The sequence below is a fragment of the Ursus maritimus genome, unplaced genomic scaffold (genome assembly GCF_017311325.1).
Source record: "Ursus maritimus isolate PB19 unplaced genomic scaffold, ASM1731132v1 scaffold_4, whole genome shotgun sequence".
NCBI lineage: Eukaryota > Metazoa > Chordata > Mammalia > Carnivora > Ursidae > Ursus > Ursus maritimus.
Window position 1 is genome coordinate 8326385 of NW_024426552.1, and position 17570 is coordinate 8343954.

A 17570-nucleotide genomic window follows, 5' to 3' on the forward strand; every position below is an offset into this window, starting at 1 on the left:
GTTAAGCGTCTGCCTTCAGCTCAGGGCGTGATCCCGGCGTTGCGGGATTGAGCCCCACATCAGGCTCCTCCACTGTGAGCCTGCTTCTTCCTCTCCCACTCCCCCTGCTTGTGTTCCCTCTCTCGCTGGCTGTCTCTATCTCTGTTGAATAAATAAAATAAAATCTTAAAAAAAAAAAAACAAAACTCTGATCCAGAACTTTCAGAGGCCACTTTAGCTCCTGTCCATTAGCTGCAGGGCAGTCTGAGAACTGCAGTCCTAGCTGGACAGCCATGGATTGAAGGGAAGAAAGAAAGACTAGGGGCGCCTGGGTGGCACAGCGGTTAAGCGTCTGCCTTCAGCTCAGGGCGTGATCCCGGCGTTGCGGGATTGAGCCCCACATCAGGCTCCTCCACTGTGAGCCTGCTTCTTCCTCTCCCACTCCCCCTGCTTGTGTTCCCTCTCTCGCTGGCTGTCTCTATCTCTGTCAAATAAATAAATAAAATCTTAAAAAAAAAAAAAAAGAAAGACAGACTAGATATTGGGAGACAAATTAGCATTTCTCACAGTTATCATTTCATTTAACATATGTTCTAATGAAGATTTAATTAAGATCTTGCTTAATGGCAACAACTTCTTTTTTTTTTTTTTTTAAAGATTTTATTTATTTATTTGACAGAGATAGACAGCCAGCGAGAGAGGGAACACAGCAGGGGGAGTGGGAGAGGAAGAAGCAGGCTCATAGCGGAGGAGCCTGATGTGGGGCTCGATCCCATAACACCAGGATCACGCCCTGAGTCGAAGGCAAACGCTTAACCGCTGTGCCACCCAGGCGCCCCAAACTTTTTTTTTTTTTTTAAGAGTTTATTTATTTATTTGACAGAGAGAGACAGCGAGAGAGGGAACACAAGCAGGGGGAGTGGGAGAGGGAGAAACAGGCTTCCTGCTGAGCAGGGAGCCTGATGCGGGGGCTCGATCCCAGAACCCTGGGATCATGACCTGAACTGAAGTCAGACGCCCAAAGACTGAGCCACCCAGGTGCCCCACAACAACTTATTTCTTAATTTTCTGAGGTAGAGAGATGCCTACCCACCAAGGAAGACAGCTACTATCCAGATAATTCATTTTATTTATGATCAGAGAGTTTGGTGGGTCTTGCAACTGGGAGCCAGAGACACTCAGAGCTATTTTTTTGACCACTCTGGCTATTACACTGTACTTCATTTTATAAGTTGGGCCTTAAAACTTAAAAAGAAATTGATCTCGGGCATCTGGCTGGCTCCGTCTGTAGAGCATGCAACTCTTGATCTCAAGGTTGTGAGTTCAAGCCCTGCATTGGGCATGGAGCCTATTTTAAAAAAAGGAATTGATCTCATGGCTCACTGTCTTCTCATTAACTCTGCAGTTCTCATTTGGGTTGATTGCTTAATGGAATTTTGCATTTTGGGGGGGTTCTATGAATCTCTGTATTTTGCACTTAACTCTAAAGTCATTTGAGTTTAACAGGACCCTAAGATATTAAATTGAAAAAATATGTATAAGAAAGACTTTTGAACTTGATATCACATTCTTTCATATTTCTAGGATTATGGAACTCTTACAGATATTTAAAATATCTTTTTGAATTTTGGATATCTCAAATGGCTTTCTTTTTTAAAAAAATTAAAAAATATTTTATTGACTTATTTGAGAGAGAGAGAGAGAGAAAGCACGAGAGGGGGGAGGGGCAGGGGGAGAGGGAGAAGCAGCCTCCCTGCTGAGTGCGGAGCCTGACCTGGGGCTCAATCCCAGGGCTCTGGGTTAATGACTTGAGCCAAAACCAAGAGTTGGACGCTTAACCAACTGAGACACCCAGGTGCCCCAGGAATTCAGGTTTTTAAAAAATGTAGTGTTCATATATTCATATTTTCACTAAGTCATTCATTCACATATTTATTGTACATCTACTGTTATTTTGCTTTTATTTTGCTAAGGTACGGTAACAAATGCCAGTGGAGCATGATAGATTCAGCTCAATTTGCAATATCTTCTGTAATGACATAAGCAGTCTTGTTCAGTAGGAATTGATGACCCAAAAGTCACACATAATTCTTTTGTTGCCAAAAATTCACTTATGTTCCTTGTACTCGCTATCAAGGCATTCATTCATTCATCCAGGGTTTATCAAGTGCCTATTATATGCCAGGTTTATGCCAGGCCTGGAGTTATGTGTCCTATGGAGATGCAAGGTGCATTCAGAGATGATAGTCCCCGCCAGCTTGAGGAGTGCACAGTGTGGGAGGGAAGACAGCCAAGTAAATGAACAGTTAAAGTTCACCATGGTAAGTGCAGTAGGAGGGCATGGATTGGGGGTGGAGGGTGGTGGGCACACTATCTAGATAGGGGTGAGGTCAGGAAGGACTTTCCGGGAGAGGTAATATCTGAGTTTTAAAGGAAAAACAGGGATTTGGTGTAGAGGAGGGAAGGGCTCCCGAGGCAGAACAGCAGGTGCAGAAGGACAGAGAGGTTCGCACCTGGGGACTGGTTCAGTCTAATTGCAGTCTAGGGTAACGTGAGCTGGGGGAGTGGCCCAAGATAAGGCCAGAGGAGAATGATGGGCTGGACTGTTGTGTGGGAAATTATCTAGATGCAGCAGTAGCTTCTAAGAACAGGGGTACCCAGCTGGCTACGTCAGGAGAGCGTACAACTCTTTATCTTGGGGTTGTGGGTTTGAGCCCCACATTGGGTGTAGGGTTACTTAAAAATAAAATCTTAAAAAAAAAAAAATAACTTGACCAGGCAGGCTCTCCCAGCAGTCACAGAGTAGAGAAGCTTGCAGACCAAGTGAAGATACGTGAATGACACAGTTCATTAAATAGTTTCGAAACATGCAGCAAGAAGCCCGTGGAGAGATCTGGGGCTAGTTTAGGATTAGGTGCCTGCAGGGGGGAAGGACTGCCTCCCCGAATCCTGGGCTCTGCAGTGTGTACACATCCTGCTCTTTGCTGCATCAGCCTTTCCTGCCAAGAGTGTGGTTACAGGGGCCAGAGAAAAGGTTAAGGCAGGGGGCTCAGCAGATGGAGGCTGTATATGGCTAGCACACACTCATTCTGTCGGGGAGACTCAGGACTTGTATGCCTGGAAGAGCTGTGTGCCAGCTCTGCTTTTCATCTGTTTCTAGGCAGACTATACGTGGGGCCCTCCCAGGCGGCTGATTCAGGGGTGACGTAACTGTTAATCCGGAGATGGCATGATTTGTGTCTTAATAATATTTAAGATTTACTTGGTCTGTCCGTGACTCTCTGACTAGGGGTAGTACTCTCTTTTGTTCTTTTTATCTGTGTTCATTACATATATGTTCCATTGATGTCAGCGATCTTTAGCACGTCTCGTAAGTTACTAACTTGATGTATGAGTTCCGTCCACGCTGTTTGTTTGTCTTGTTCTCTACGTTGCAGAGCTGAATATTCTTCAGTAGCACAACATATGCGCAGATACAAAAGGTTTATATGCACTCATGAAGAATTTGGGCTTTATCCTAGGAATGGGAGCTTTTGGTTAATGGGGGATCATTCGTGGAGATTGGGAATACGGCAGGAAGGGCTGGTGGAGGGGCTGCTGTAAGGAATGCAATTTTGTGCAGTGTTTTGGTCAGCTTTGCTGAAATAACAGATGACCCTAGCATCTCATGGGCTTGTAACAGCAAATCTTGGTTTCTTGCTCCCCTTATGTGTAGGCTCAGCTCGTTCGCTGCTGCTGTTTCAAGCTATGACTCTGCTCTGGGCTCTGCTCCGTGCGTCTTTCTCCTGCAGGGACCCCGGCTGAAGGAGCATGTCCATTTCAGGACATGCCATTCACGCACAGAGGGGAGGAACAGGGGCTGGCAGAAACTCAGCATAGTAGATTGTTTGTCCTGTACGATGTGGTGCAAGTGACATTCTGGGACTTCCAAGGCTAGATCGTAAGACACTTGGCAGCTTCTGCCTGGGCTCTTGGAACTCAGCTCCCTTGCTGCCAAGCGAGGATGCTCCAGCTGGTGGGCAGCTCTAACTTGCCAGCTGTGTGAGGGAGCCATCCTGGAAGTAGATCATCTGGCCCAGTCGAGGCACCCTGGCTTCATGCAGCAGAGTTGAACTGTCCCTGCCAAGTCCTGCCCACATTTGAGACTGAGCAAAATAAATCAGTAGTTTAAGCCACTAAATTTTGGGGTGGTTTGTTACATTGCACTGAGTAATGAGAACACTTGGAATGTCTTTTTTTTTTTTAAGATTTATTTATTTATTTACCTAGAGAATGAGCAAGAGCGAGAGCGAGCGAGAGAGAGAGAGACAGAGTGTGTGCACTAGCTGGGGGAGGGGCAGAGGGAGAGGGAGAAGTAGACTCCCCACTGAAGAGGGAGCGACATGGGGCTCGATGCCAGGACGCTGGGATCATGACCTGAACCGAAGGCAGACGCCCAACCAACTGAACACCCAGGTGCGCCACACTTGGGATGTCTTTTAAAACTTCTGCTCTTCCTCAGTTTACCAGCATCGGTGGGATGGGCATGGGAAGTGGTCAGTGAGCAGATGGGGAGGCTAAGGCAGTACACTTTGGACAGGGGGCCTCGCGGGCTTATGGGACCTCTCCGGGACCCGAGTAAGGTAGAAAGGCTGTGACAACAAGGGTACTTCTCTCGTTTTCTGACTCACCGAGGCACTCAGAAAATTAAGGTCCCTGGAACCCCCTTTTCCTGGGGTGTCTAGTCAGTCCCGGTTTTGCAGCATGACGTGGTTTCACCCGCCAGCTTATCATGTCAGCTCTTGCTCGCTAGGCAGTTGTGACGTCCCTTGTACTGTCACTTGATTTTCCAACACCCTTCTGAAAGCGCCGTAGGGCACATCATCTCTTCAAGTACTAGAGCGCGAGGATGAAGTTTGTAGCCATCCTTTGTCCTCCGTGCTTCCAAAGCTGTAGGCCACAGCGGTCACGTCCTGCCTTTACTCTCCGAGCTTCACATGCCTCCCATCTCTGCGTGTCTCACACCTTCATCCGGTTTATCACTGGAAATTTTAAAAGCCTAGTGTGTGATGAAGCTGGTGTGGGAGAATGTTGGTGTTGCAGTAGCAACATCTGGTGTCTGACTGCAGAACAGATGTTTTAGTTTAAACTGAACTCGTTTTAGTTGGGGTTCTTCAGAGAAGCCAAGCCAGCAGGGTGTGTGTGTGCGTGCATATATGTACATGTGTGTACACACACACACACACACACACACATACACACATATGTAAGGGAAGGAGGGAGGCAGGTGGCAGGGAGAGAGAGACAGAAACATTTATTTTAAGGAATTGGCTCACCTGATTGTGGGGTCTGCAGGTCCAGAATTTGCAGGGCCGGCCAAGAGGTGGGACACCCAGGGAAGAGTAGGTGTGGCTGCTTGAGTCAGGTCATCGGGGGGCCGAATTCCTTCTTCCTTGGGGGACCTCAGTCTTCTTCTCAGAAGGTCTTCAACCAGTTGGATGAAGCCTCCTCACATTATGGCAGATAATCTGCTGTACTCAGTCCACTGATTTGTTTACTTGTTTATAAAAGATTTATTTATTTATTTGAGAGAGCTCGCTCGCACATGAGCAGGGGGAGGGGCAGAGGGGGGAGAGAGAATCCTCAAGCAGAGCCCCCACTGAGCATGGAGTCCAATGCGGGGCTTGATCCCAGGACCCTGAGATCACGACCTGAGCCAAAATCAAGAGTGGGACACGCAACCCACTGAGCCACCCAGGAGACACCCAAGTCCACTGATTTAAATGTTACTCACATCTAGGGGCGCCTGGGTGGCTCAGTCGGTTGGGCCTCCAACTCTTGAGTTTTGCTCAGGTCATGATCTCGGGGTAGTGAGATGGAGCCCTGGGTCGGGCTCCCTCTGGCTGTGGAGCCTGCTTGAGATTCTCTCTTTCCTTCTCCGTCTACCCCTTCCCCCTCCCTCTCTTAAAAAAAAATGTTAATCACATCTAAAAAAATCCTTCAGGGTCACGTCTGGACTGAAAGTTGGCCACAGATCTGGGTACTGTGGCCGAGCTGAGTTGACAGATCAAATGAACCATCCCCTGGTTGACCATCAACTGGCTGTTGAGATGTCTGTCCCCACATTTGCTGCAGAACTTCACCCCCCACATGCTGCTGGCAGCCTTGGGAAGGACAGTTCGCTGAAGAGCCACCCCTGAGAATGTAATCTAGTGCCCCTTGGCCCCGGGCCTTCCTCGTGGGCGTGTGTTGAGTACAGCAGGTAACATGGAAAGGATTTCTGCCAGGAAATCCCTTTGTTGAGGGCTGACCGGGGCTTCCTCTGCTTTGATCTTCAGGAGTAAGCCTTTGGTTTGACAGTCCCCTTTCTTTCTGGATCCCTTTGTTTCCACCTTGAAGTGCAAACTGGCAGTGCCCTGCTTGCTTTTAGACAAACACTGCGGGATGCATGGGTGACAGCCTGGCTTCGCTTTGATGGAGGACACGGTGCAGCTTGGGGAGTTTGCACGGTCTGGGGCTCATGGACCACGTTTCTGCAAAGAGGAAATGCACTTAGGCGAGGAAGCAGCTGGCTGAGTTGAGAAACCTGATCAGGGACGTGTGTGTATGGTTTTCCGGCCGCTTCCTGTCCTTCCCCGGGCTTCATTCATCTCCCGAGTCTGTCCTCCTTCAGGGGTGTCCGAGAATTTAAGTATTGGCTCCTTTTACACTAAATGCTTACTTTGACGCCTCGCTCCACACCCGGGCCCGCTCCAGCACGGTGCTCAGTCAGCGTTTGGACAACCGCACTCTGGGCCGGGTCTCCCCTGGCCGAGTACCTCTCCTCAGGCGGGGATTGCCAGCGACGCCCTAGAACAAAGACGCCGTTAGCTTCTCGCGGGCGGTTGTGCTGTTCCTTTTCACGTTTCCCGTTCTCCCTCATCTGCAAAGTCAGCTCTCGCCGAGGCCAGAGTTTATCTTCTCATCTTCCTGGGCTGACATCCTTCCTCCGTTCTCAGAGCTGGCAATCAGCTAAATATTTGCTCGAGTTGTCAGCTTCTGCTCTCATCCCGGATCAAAGGTGTCGGATTTGAAACGCGGAGTCCCGCTGAGACGCTGGTCAGGGGAATGCTGCTCACTCTGGCTGCAGGTCTGGTGGGAGGTGGAGAAGTCGGTGACCAGGTGGAGGGAAGGCTACCCATAGAGCTAAAAGAAAATGCCGAGGGTTCTCTTTCTCCAAGTATTCTAGACCTGTTAGTGGGTTTCAAGCTTTTGACTATAAAGATTTGCATTTATTGAGTGTTTCCCAGCTTTTTAAATGGCTTCTTGAACGAGGAACATTAGATTCAATTTGAATTCTGCTTCAGGAGAGAAATGAAATAGTAAGGAATGAGATTTTGTGGGATAGGGTTCACCCTTGGAGGGCCACAAGCCCTTGGGATACCTCGAACTTTTTTCACCCACCCCCTTGAGCCTCAGACCAGTTTTTGCCCACTCGGGGTATATGGTCCCCTCTGAGAATACCTGCTTTAGGACTCCATGTTTAGAATAGTAAGAGGGCCCCTCTATGGACCAGGCACTTTGCACATTACTTCTATTTATCTCTCCCAGTAACCTTGTGAGGTGGGTAATCTTACCATTTCCACCTTACAGACAGGAAACCCAAGCACAGAGAATTTGAGTGACTTGCTTGGGTCACACAGCTATACGCCAGAGGAGCCAGGACTCAATTCAGGGCGTTGGGCTCTGGAGTCCTCCCACTGTCTAGGCTGTCCTGGAGTACTGTGGGAATAAGCATAGTGCCTTGATTCTTTTCTTTTTTCTTTTTAAAATTGACATATAATTCATATCCCATAAACCTCATCCTTTTGAAGTATACAACTACAATTCAGTGGTTGTGCAGTCACCTCTGTCTAATGCCATTTTCATCGTCCCAAAAAGAAACACGTATCCGTCAGTAGCCACTTTCCACTTCCGCATTCCCTGCCCTGGCAACCGCTAATCTACTCGCTAACTCTTTAGATTTGTCTGTTTTGGATATTTCATATAAATAGAATCATGTAATATGGGACCTTTCATTATTGGCTTCCTTCACTTAGCATAATGTATTCAAGATTCATCTACGTTGTGACATGAGTCAGAATTTCATTCTTTTTCATGGCGGAATAATACTCCATTGTATGGATCTATACATTTTATTTATCCCTTCATCTGTTGATAGACTTTTGGGTTGTTTCCACTCTTTGGTTATTATGAATAATGCTGCTATGAACATCTTTATACAACTTTTGTGTGTGGACATAATATTTTCAGTTCTTTTAGTTATATACCTAGGAGTGCAATTGCTGGGTCATTTGGTAATTGTGTGTTTAACTTTTCTTTCTTTTTTTTAAAAGATTTTATTTATTTTAGAGATACAGAGAGACAGAGAGTGGGGGTAGGAACAGAGGGAAAAGGACAAGCAGATTCTGTGCTGAGCACAGAGCCTAACATGGGGCTTGATCCCTTGACCCTGAGATCATGACCTGAGCTGAAATCAAGAGTTAGATGCTCAACTAACCCAACTCCCCCAGGCGCCCCTGTGTTTAGCTTTTTGGAGAACTGTCAAACTCTTTTCCAAAGAGGCTGCACCATTTTGTATTTCCACCAGCAGTGTAGTAGGGTTCTGATTTCTCAGCATCCTCAAGAACACTTGTTAGAATCCATCCTTTTGATTATATCCATCCCAGTAGAGGTGAAGTATCTCATTGTGGTTTTGATTTGTGTTTCCCTAATGACTAATCAGGGATGTTGTTCATCTTTTCAAGTGCTTGTTGCCATTTGTGTATTTTCTTTGGAGAAATGTCTCTTTAGATCCTTTGTCCATTTTTAAAAAGATTTTATTCATTTATTTGAGAGAGAGAGAGAGCACCAGTAGCGGGGAGGGGCAGAGAGAGAGGGAGAAGCGGGCTCCCCACTGCAGGGCTCAATCACAGGACCCTGAGATCTTGACCTGAGCCGAAGACAGACACTTAACCAACTGAGGCACCCAGGCAGCCCCCTTTGTTCATTTTTAAATTGGGTATTTTGTCTTTATTGTTGTGGAAGTTTTTTCTTTCTATATTTTTATACATTGTGGATACAAGTCTTTTATCAGATTATGTGATTTGCAAATATTTTCTCCCATTTTGTGGATTGTCTTTCCACTGTCTCGAAGCTATTCTTTGAAGCACAAAGATTTTGATGAAGTCCCATTTATCTGTTTTTTTCTTTTGTTGCTTGTACTTTTGGTGTCCTGTCTGAGAAACCATTGCCTCATCCAAGGTCATGACAATTTACACCTGTATTCTTCTAAGAATTTTGTAGTTTTAGCTCGTATATGGAGGATTTGACCCAGTTTTTAGTTGATTTTTGTACCTGGTGTAAATGGCGTGAGGTAGGGGGTCTATCTTCATTCTTTTGCATATAGATATCCCATGTACGAGCACTGTCTGTTGAAAAAATTGTTCTTTCCCCATTGAATTGTCTTGGCAACCTCATCCAAAATCAATTGCCTGTAGGTGTATGTGTTTGTTTCTGTGCTCTCAGTTCCATTCCATTGATCTGTATTTCTGTCCTTAGGCCAGTTGGACCTTGACTTTTGAACCCCATGTTTCCTGGGTGAGCAAGTTCCCTCAAGGCAGAGGAGGCTTGGCTTGTGGGAATTCCCCTTCCCTCTGTAGGGTCGGGATTTGCCGCAGCGTTGGGCTGGCATGCTTCAATTATCTAGTTGTTTCTTCAGTCCTTTACAGATAATGTTTTATTGATGCTATCCAGCACTTTCTCATTGTTTTCAGCAAAAGTTAGTTCTAAAAAACTAACCTATCTATATAAAAAATGGAATTCAAAATTATTTATCTCCGATTATAAAATTTGGGGCAGTGTATCCCTGAGATAATTTGTTTTGGGAAAGAGGAAAATTCTTCATGGCATCTTAAAAAAGGACCACTCTATTCACTTGCTTTTAAAGCCAGATTCATAATAGCTAGTAATCGAGGGTTTCATCAGTTGAGCACTTTGCTGTCCCAGGGTTTCTGCTGGGGGCATTGTATACTCTTGACTCTCGTTAACACAGCAAACCTATGAGATGACTGGTATTCACATCATTATTCCTGTTTTATGAATGAGGAAGCTGGGATTCCAAATGTTTTGAGACTTGCCTGAGGACACACAGCAAAGATGAACCCAGTTTGACCCAGACCCAGGTCCTCGACTCCAGAGCCAGGCTCCTAGACTCCCCCTCCTTCAGGGCTCCCCTTCTCCTCGTCCCTGGTTCACATTCTTCTTTTAGAAAAACTGGAACTTGTCAAAGACTGAGTTTTTTCTGCGTTCATTTCCCTGTCCCCCTTGTGGGAATGTGAGCTGGGACAGACAGGAGCTCTCCAGAGGGTCCTTGACAGTTGTTTCTGGTTGTAGAAATCTAGGGGAAGCCCCATGTAGAACTGCGGCCGCAGAGAGTCTGAGCATGAGAGAGAGTGCGGTGCCCAGGACGGGGAGTGCTCACGTGTGCCTGGGGGGCTCTGGGGCAGTTGGTCTCAGACCACACTACAGCAGAGCTGGTCTACAGGTTACGTTATAAATCACTGGGTATTGTGGACCTGTTGCTTTCTCCTATTTCCTGTTACTAAAGGGCACAGTGACGTATTTCCATGTCTGGAAAATGGCCCTTTCCCCTTTCAGCTCCTTGAAAAGTGATGGAGACTTCAATTGCTTTTAAAAGAGAGGGCTGAGGTAATTGGGTGATGGGCATTAAGGAGGGCACGTGATGTGATGAGCACTGGGTGTTACATGCAGCTGATAAATTATTGAACACGACATCCGAAACTAATGATGTACTACGTGTTGGCTAATTGAACTTAAATAAAAAATTAAAAAAAAAAAGAAAAAAGAAAAGAGTGGGTTGTATTTACTGTTTTGGAAGCCCTGTTGTCAGGTAGAAACAAGAATGTTGGAGCCAGAACATCTTTGATGTTAATAAAATGCAATATCCAGTAATTCATTACGTTTGACTGTAATTTAGGGGTGGGAGCTGAAGGGAAAAGTATCTGCTTATTTTAGAGAAGAACAATCTCACCGTCTTTTTCTTCCTCCTCCCACGCCCGTGTTTTCTCAGATTGTGAAGTGGTCCGACTGCTGTTTGCCATTAGCTTGCAGACCTGGGGATCCTTATCAATTAATTGCTGAAGCAAGCGTGGATGACTTCAGCAAGCTGGGGGTGGCGTTCATGGAAGATAGACTCCAGATGGCGGATGGATTGGTACCTCAAAAGATTGTTTGTAAGTGACTTTAGAAATGTTTCCATCAGGGGTGCCTGGCTGGCTCGCTCAGAAGAGCAGGCAATTCGTGATCTCTGGGTTGTGAGTTTGAGCCCCATGTTGGGTGTAGAGATTACTAAAATAAATAAAAACTTAAAAAAAAAAAGAAATGTTTCTATTATAGCAGGAGACCATTGGTTATTAGCTTAAGGATTGTTGAACCCTCTTGTTCGATGTGGCTTAAGGCAAATGCTTATCTTCAGTTTAATGCAGTCAACAGGTTGGATATAATTGTAACAGTATGAGATTCATACACGTGTTAGGTTTTTTTGAGACCCTTATTGATAGTGCTTTTGAAATTCTTTTTTTTTTTTTTTTAAGTGGGCTCCGTGCTGGGCCCAACATGGGGCTTGAACTCACGACCCTGAGATCAAGACCTGAACCAAGATCAAGAGTCAGACCCTTACCCAACCGAGCCACCCAGGCACCCCAGTGCTTTTAAAATTTTTTTTTTAAAGATTTTATTTATTCATTTGACAGAGAGAGACAGTGAGAGAGGGAACACCAGCAGGGGGAGCGGGAGAGGGAGAAGCAGGCTGAGCAGGGAGCCTGACGCGGGCTCGATCCCAAGTTCCTGGGATCATGACCTGAGTCGAAGGCAGACGCCTAATGGCTGAGCCACCCAGGCGCCCCTGCTTTTAAAATTCTTAAACAAGGATTTTCCATAATTGCATTATCCACAAGATGGCGTGCATATAATATTTGTTTCCCACAATCTGAAAAGTATAACAAATTTCTAGACTACAGTTTGGCTGAATGGAAAGTATAACCATGTTTCTACAAAGTTCTAATTCTAACAGTTTTTTACTTAAAAAAATATATGTCAGTATTTCGGGATACATCCTTTTTTCAGGAAACATGCGAAATATTCTTTCTTAATTATGTTTAAAAATTGAGTTTCTATGTCCATGAAAATCTTCATTTGTAGCTTGAGCAAATGAGTGCTACTGGCTCTGGAAATCCTTGTAAATCATTTAATTTCCCCATTTGGCATGTGCACATGCCCATACGATGTCAGATGCATAGCAAGTCCTCCATAAATGTTTTTCGAATCAGCGATTATAAACTTCTATTCCAGTCCTGAGATAGAAGATACTGGAAGGACCCTTTTCCCCCATTGATCCTATGAAGTGTCCCGAGAGCACCTTCTGCTTGGGGTATGCCTGGGTACACTAGATATGTGCCTTTTGTTTCTCGGTTTCATTATCTTATAGGAGACTGACACCCAAGAAATCGGTTCTGTAAGTAAGTAGGCACAATTACCTCTCTGAATCCCACTTTGTTCACCAACCGATAAGGGGATCTGGGGCTTCCAGATTCACAAGGTAAAGGTGTTGTAGAAATGTGGGATTTGGGATTTCACTCTCGGGAAGGTTGGGCGCACCCTCCCCGCAGGTGGCAGCAGTGCCGTGGTTCCAGTGGGTTCCAGTGGGTTCCAGTGGATGCCACAGACTTGAGGCAGGACCGCAGGTGGGGGCTGGCGGGCGGGCTGCCCTGCAGGAGTCATGGAGTGCAGAGAGCACCGTGAGGTTTTGAACTGAGCTGCGTGACAAACCAGAAGGGCTGATGATTGTCTTTTGTTCGTGTTTTAGCCGTGCACTTGCAGGACCATACTCTGAAGGCACTGGAGGATCAGCCAGCTAACAAGCAAGCCCAGATCCTACCGCAGAGTCCTGAACCTTCCGCTGAGAGTAAGCCTGAGCCAGACGTTATGGAGCATGTTGGTAGAGATGACCCCAAGGTTCTTGGTGCACAACCCATACCAGGGAAAGGGGGTGCCTCTGGCAGCGAGCCTGCCGAGGAGGGTGACAGAGGAGTAGGTTCCGTCGAGCACTGTCCGCTCCATCTGTCTAGTTGCCATGAGTGTCTGGAGCTTGAGAATAGCACCATCGAATCTGTGATGTTTGCATCTGCAGAGAACATTCCAGATCTTCCCTACGATCACAGTGGCAGTTCGGAGGATGTTGCTGATGATATCCGCCTGGAGAGAGAAGGGAGGAGGGTCAACATCACGGGAAAGGCCCCCAACATCCTCTTCTATGTGGGCTCTGCCCCCCAGGAAGCCCTGGACAGGTTCCAGGAGGTCCGGTTGGTTCTGGCTGACTGTGTGGACACCGACAGCTATACGCTCTACCACCTGTCACGGGAAAGTGCTCTCAGAGACCCGTGGTCAGACAACTGTCTGCTGTTGGTCATTGCCACCCAGGAGGCTATTCCCGAAGACCTTTCCCAGAAGTTCATGGCCTACCTTTCTCAGGGAGGGAAAGTGTTAGGCCTGTGTTCGTCCTTCACATTTGCTGGCTTCCAGGTGACGAGCAAGAGTGTGCTCAAGGAAACAGTCCAGAACTTGATTTTCTCCAAGGCTGACCAGACCCAGCTGAAGCTCAGCGTCCTGAGCAGTGGCTACGTTTTTGAGGAAGACCCTGGGGAGCGGCTCAGCCTGGGCAAGCTCAAGGGTCACCTGGAGAATGAGGACCAGGACAGGCTGATAGTACAAGTGCCTTTTGGAACGCACGGAGGAGAAGCTGTTCTTTGCCAGGTACGGAGGCTGGCATCGCGTAGGGATCTTTGGGGATCTTTGGCAGAGAGTATCCTCTTTGAGGCTGAACACCAAAAGGGTCAAGAGGCTGCGCTCTGTGGGTACTTTTGATCCTTGGCTGGGGACTTTTTGCTGATGCTGAGTACGTTTAGATGAGGGCTTTCCTGTCATATGGATGTCCCATTTCACCAAAACACGCGGTGCAGGAACGAAGCAGAAGGTGTCATGGCTGATGTAATGACTACTGGTTAACTGAGGATTGGTCAGAAAATTCTTTTTCGTTTTGATCTGTACTGGTAATTATCTTTCCAAAATACATTAGTCTACTCTTTTGTCTCAAAGCACACTGTGGTCAGTATAATTGACCCTTTTAGTTAATGTAGGGAGTTGAGTGCCTTGGGCTGCTGATTTTCGGTGTTAATAACCCTCACATCACAACATTGTAGTTGATGTCAGGGGTTGTGTGAATGTTAACTCCGGGGGTAGTGAGTGTTGAAAACTTCTCAAATCCTCATTTCTTTTATGATTTTGTCACTCTTCAAATCTAAGTGCTGAGAACGATTTCAGATAGAATATTGAAGTGATTTAGATTTATGGCACATTAATACAGCTGACCCTTGAATAATATGGCTTTGAACTTCATGGGTCCACTTGTGTGGAATTTTTTGGCTAAATACAGTACACTGTAAATGTATTCTCTGTTCCTTATGATTTTCTTAGTAATAGTTTCCTGCAGCTTACTTTATTGTAAGACTAGAGTATATGATACGTATAACATACAGAATATGTGTGAATTGACTGTTCATGTTACCGGTAAGGCTTCTAATCAACACTAGGCTGTTAGTTAAGTTTTTGGAGAGTTGGAAGTTATATGCAGGTTTTCGACCGCACGGTGAGGTCAGTGACCCTTGCCCCCACATTGTTCAATGGTCGGCTCTATACAGGTAAGGAAAAAGTGGGAAGGAAGAAGGTAGGATGTGCTACAACCCCCCCCCTTCCCAAAATCTTTGGCTCATCTGCTGACTTTTTCCCCACTTTCTTTCTCCTTTTCCTTTTTTTGTTTGTTTAAGCAGATGGAAGCAAGATAGACTGTTTCCAAATTCCTGATCATTGACTGCAAACTTTTTAATAGCTCAGGGCAGAAAGTTTTTGTTAGAGTTAGATGAACCCTTGTCCCTAAGGATTTGTTATCTAATGAGAAGGTTAAGTAGATGTAGATATTTTGCCCAAAATAGTTCCCAGGGTGCGTGCAACAGAGTTTGTTTTATTATAGGGATCTTTTTATTGAGTTGGAGAATCATTTCCTTTTTTTGTTGTTGATTTTCATTTCATATGCTGTCCTAGGAGCTAAGTCTCTTGGCTTTTCTGACCAAACATTCTTTAAGGGGTCATAAATTTGTTTCTTTACTATTCCAAAGCCCACTCATTTGTTCTTAAGGTAATGCTCAGGCAAAGATGCATATAATTAAGAAATCTGGACAGCAGGATAGATGAATGCATACAAGCCAAGCAGGTTTCACGTAGGCTGCAAAGCACATGAATTAGTTCGGAGGCCTAATAAATGTTCCTCTTATCTTTTTCTCTGCAAAGATGGTAACTATAGCAACTGTGCATTCTCAGAAAATCCACTTAAAAACTCGACTTCCTAGAGCTGTATTTCAGTTTTGAATAGTGACTTTTACCACCCCTGTGCACAGACTTGTACTAGAAAATTGATTCGGCACTGCTGTGATCCATTTCTGAGTGACATGGCAACTCCACTTGCCACACCATTTAAATTGACCCCGCTGTCATAAAATTTGATACTGCCTGCATTGCTCTAGGAAAAAAAAAAAGGCAATACGATGCAGCTTCAAAAATCAGATTCAGAGGATTAGAATGTCATTTTTGATTTTAAATGACTTCCAGTCTCTGTGTGACAGGGTCACTGCTTTCTGCTGAGACCTGTGTCACTACAATACCTCGCCGCCGAGGGCAGCCAATAAATGTTATCGCGGGCTGGTTAGTTTCCTCTTTCCCTGGTCAGTTTCATAGTCTTCATCTCTAATAAATTGAGTAATGATGTAACCCAGTAAGAGGGGGCAAAGCACTTCAGGGGCACACCACAGCCGCGCAGTAGGTGGCAGTCTCACGGCCAAGGAGCTGTATATGGACGCCTTTACCGTTCATCACGAGGAAAAAGGACATTTTCATGTGCTTGCTGTAACGATCAGGTTTGCAGGGGAAATTTAAGGCTGTGGATTAATGCTGACATTGGATTATCAAATGGACCAGGACTTTGGCGTGAAGTTGCCCAAATGGATTTAAAAATATTTTATTTCCTTATTTAGCGTAGCACATGGCAGGAGTGGTCTGGTTTTTTGAGCAGAGTTTCTCAGCCCCAGCACTGCTGACATTTTAGGCAGATCCCGTTCTGTGGTGGAGTCGTCCCGTCCCGTGCATTGTAGGGTGTTAGCAGTGCTACCCACTAGATGCCAGTAGCAAACCACTGTCCCCCACCCCTGTTTGTGATTGGAGATGTTTTAGTTCCAAAAGCCTTAATTTTAGAAGAAGTCAAGGTATAGAAATGGACCCATCAGTATAGTAACAGTATTATAGCCAGAGGCGAGATGTGTGTTGGGTCCCACGGAGCTCCAGGAGTGCAAGTCCAGAAGCACATACTCTTTGACCTGTGGACTGAGGTGTGGAGCCAGAGGAGGTCTCTCTTCTTGCTTCCGTTGTCGAAGCAGCTACTGTTGAAGCCCACAAAAGCACTCCTCTCACGCTGTCCTTTCTCTCACCTCCTGGAGCACTGGAGGCCTGCTTGTGCGGCAAGCCTTCCTTTTCCTCCTTGGCCTGGCTCCTGTGTGGCTGTGAGTTCAGCACACCTCGCTGCGGCTGCTTCCTGGGTCTTCTGTGTATTCTCCAGCCTGGGGTGTCCGTGTGCCATTCGTCATGCTCACACCCTCCCCTCTGGGCCCAGGTCCGGGGAGAACGTGGCTCATTTTATTCCTGCCACCTGGAAGGGGTCATCTCCAGGAGAGCCACTGGCTTTGTCCACTGGAGAGGAGAGGCCACCTTTAGGGAGAGGACGCAGGGACGAAGGAGACTCGGATTCGGATACCTTGACTGATTTCACTTCTCTGCCTCCGCCTCTCTCCGTGGCTGTTTGGGGGACAGACTCACTCCTGCTCCTGGCCGACAGGAGCAGCCCTCGGCTGGCCCGCCGTAGCATGGGGCTGCGCTGGACTGTCTCTCCACACTGTTTCAGATTGGCATCAACTTTGCACAGTTGGACCATTTTGGACAGGATATTTGGACAGTATTTTTGACTTGATTAAGTCTTTGGTGGGAATTGAGAGTTATTACATTGCTCAAAGGCTGGCACCTTGCTTTTTATTTTCATCATGCTCCTCTAATATCCGGTCAGGAGCTCTGCATACAACAGAAATCCACAGCTCATCCCTGGCAAAGGCAAAATAAAATAAAGCAAATATGCTTAGGTTTCTCAATATTCTGGCACCGTCCAAGGCTCTAATGGCCAGTTAAGATCTGCCCTCAAGAGGACCAGAAGTTCTAGTCTGTTCCTTCAAACCAAGACACAGACCATTTGTTGATCGGTGGGGCTGTTTTATTTATTGTTATTTAAAAAGATTTTCTTTATTTATTAGAGAGAGAGAGAGCGCACAAACGAGTAGGGGGAGGGGCAGAAGGATAAGCAGAGTCCCGCTGAGCAGGGAGCCCGATGTAGGGCTTGGTCCCAGAAACCCCAAGATCGTGAC

At 46.2% G+C, this 17570-nt stretch overlaps 1 protein-coding gene across 2 annotated transcripts in view; it reads left to right on the forward strand.

Moving 5' to 3' along the window:
• Nucleotides 1-17570, forward strand: part of HLCS (holocarboxylase synthetase) — a 195410-nt gene that overhangs the window by 7079 nt on the left and 170761 nt on the right. For both annotated transcript variants that reach the window (XM_040620975.1, XM_040620976.1), the window contains exons 3-4: nucleotides 11069-11231; nucleotides 12863-13809. In XM_040620975.1, coding sequence (XP_040476909.1) covers nucleotides 11180-11231; nucleotides 12863-13809 — 999 coding nt within the window. In that variant the 5' untranslated portion in view covers nucleotides 11069-11179. The remainder of the gene's footprint in view (nucleotides 1-11068; nucleotides 11232-12862; nucleotides 13810-17570) is intronic.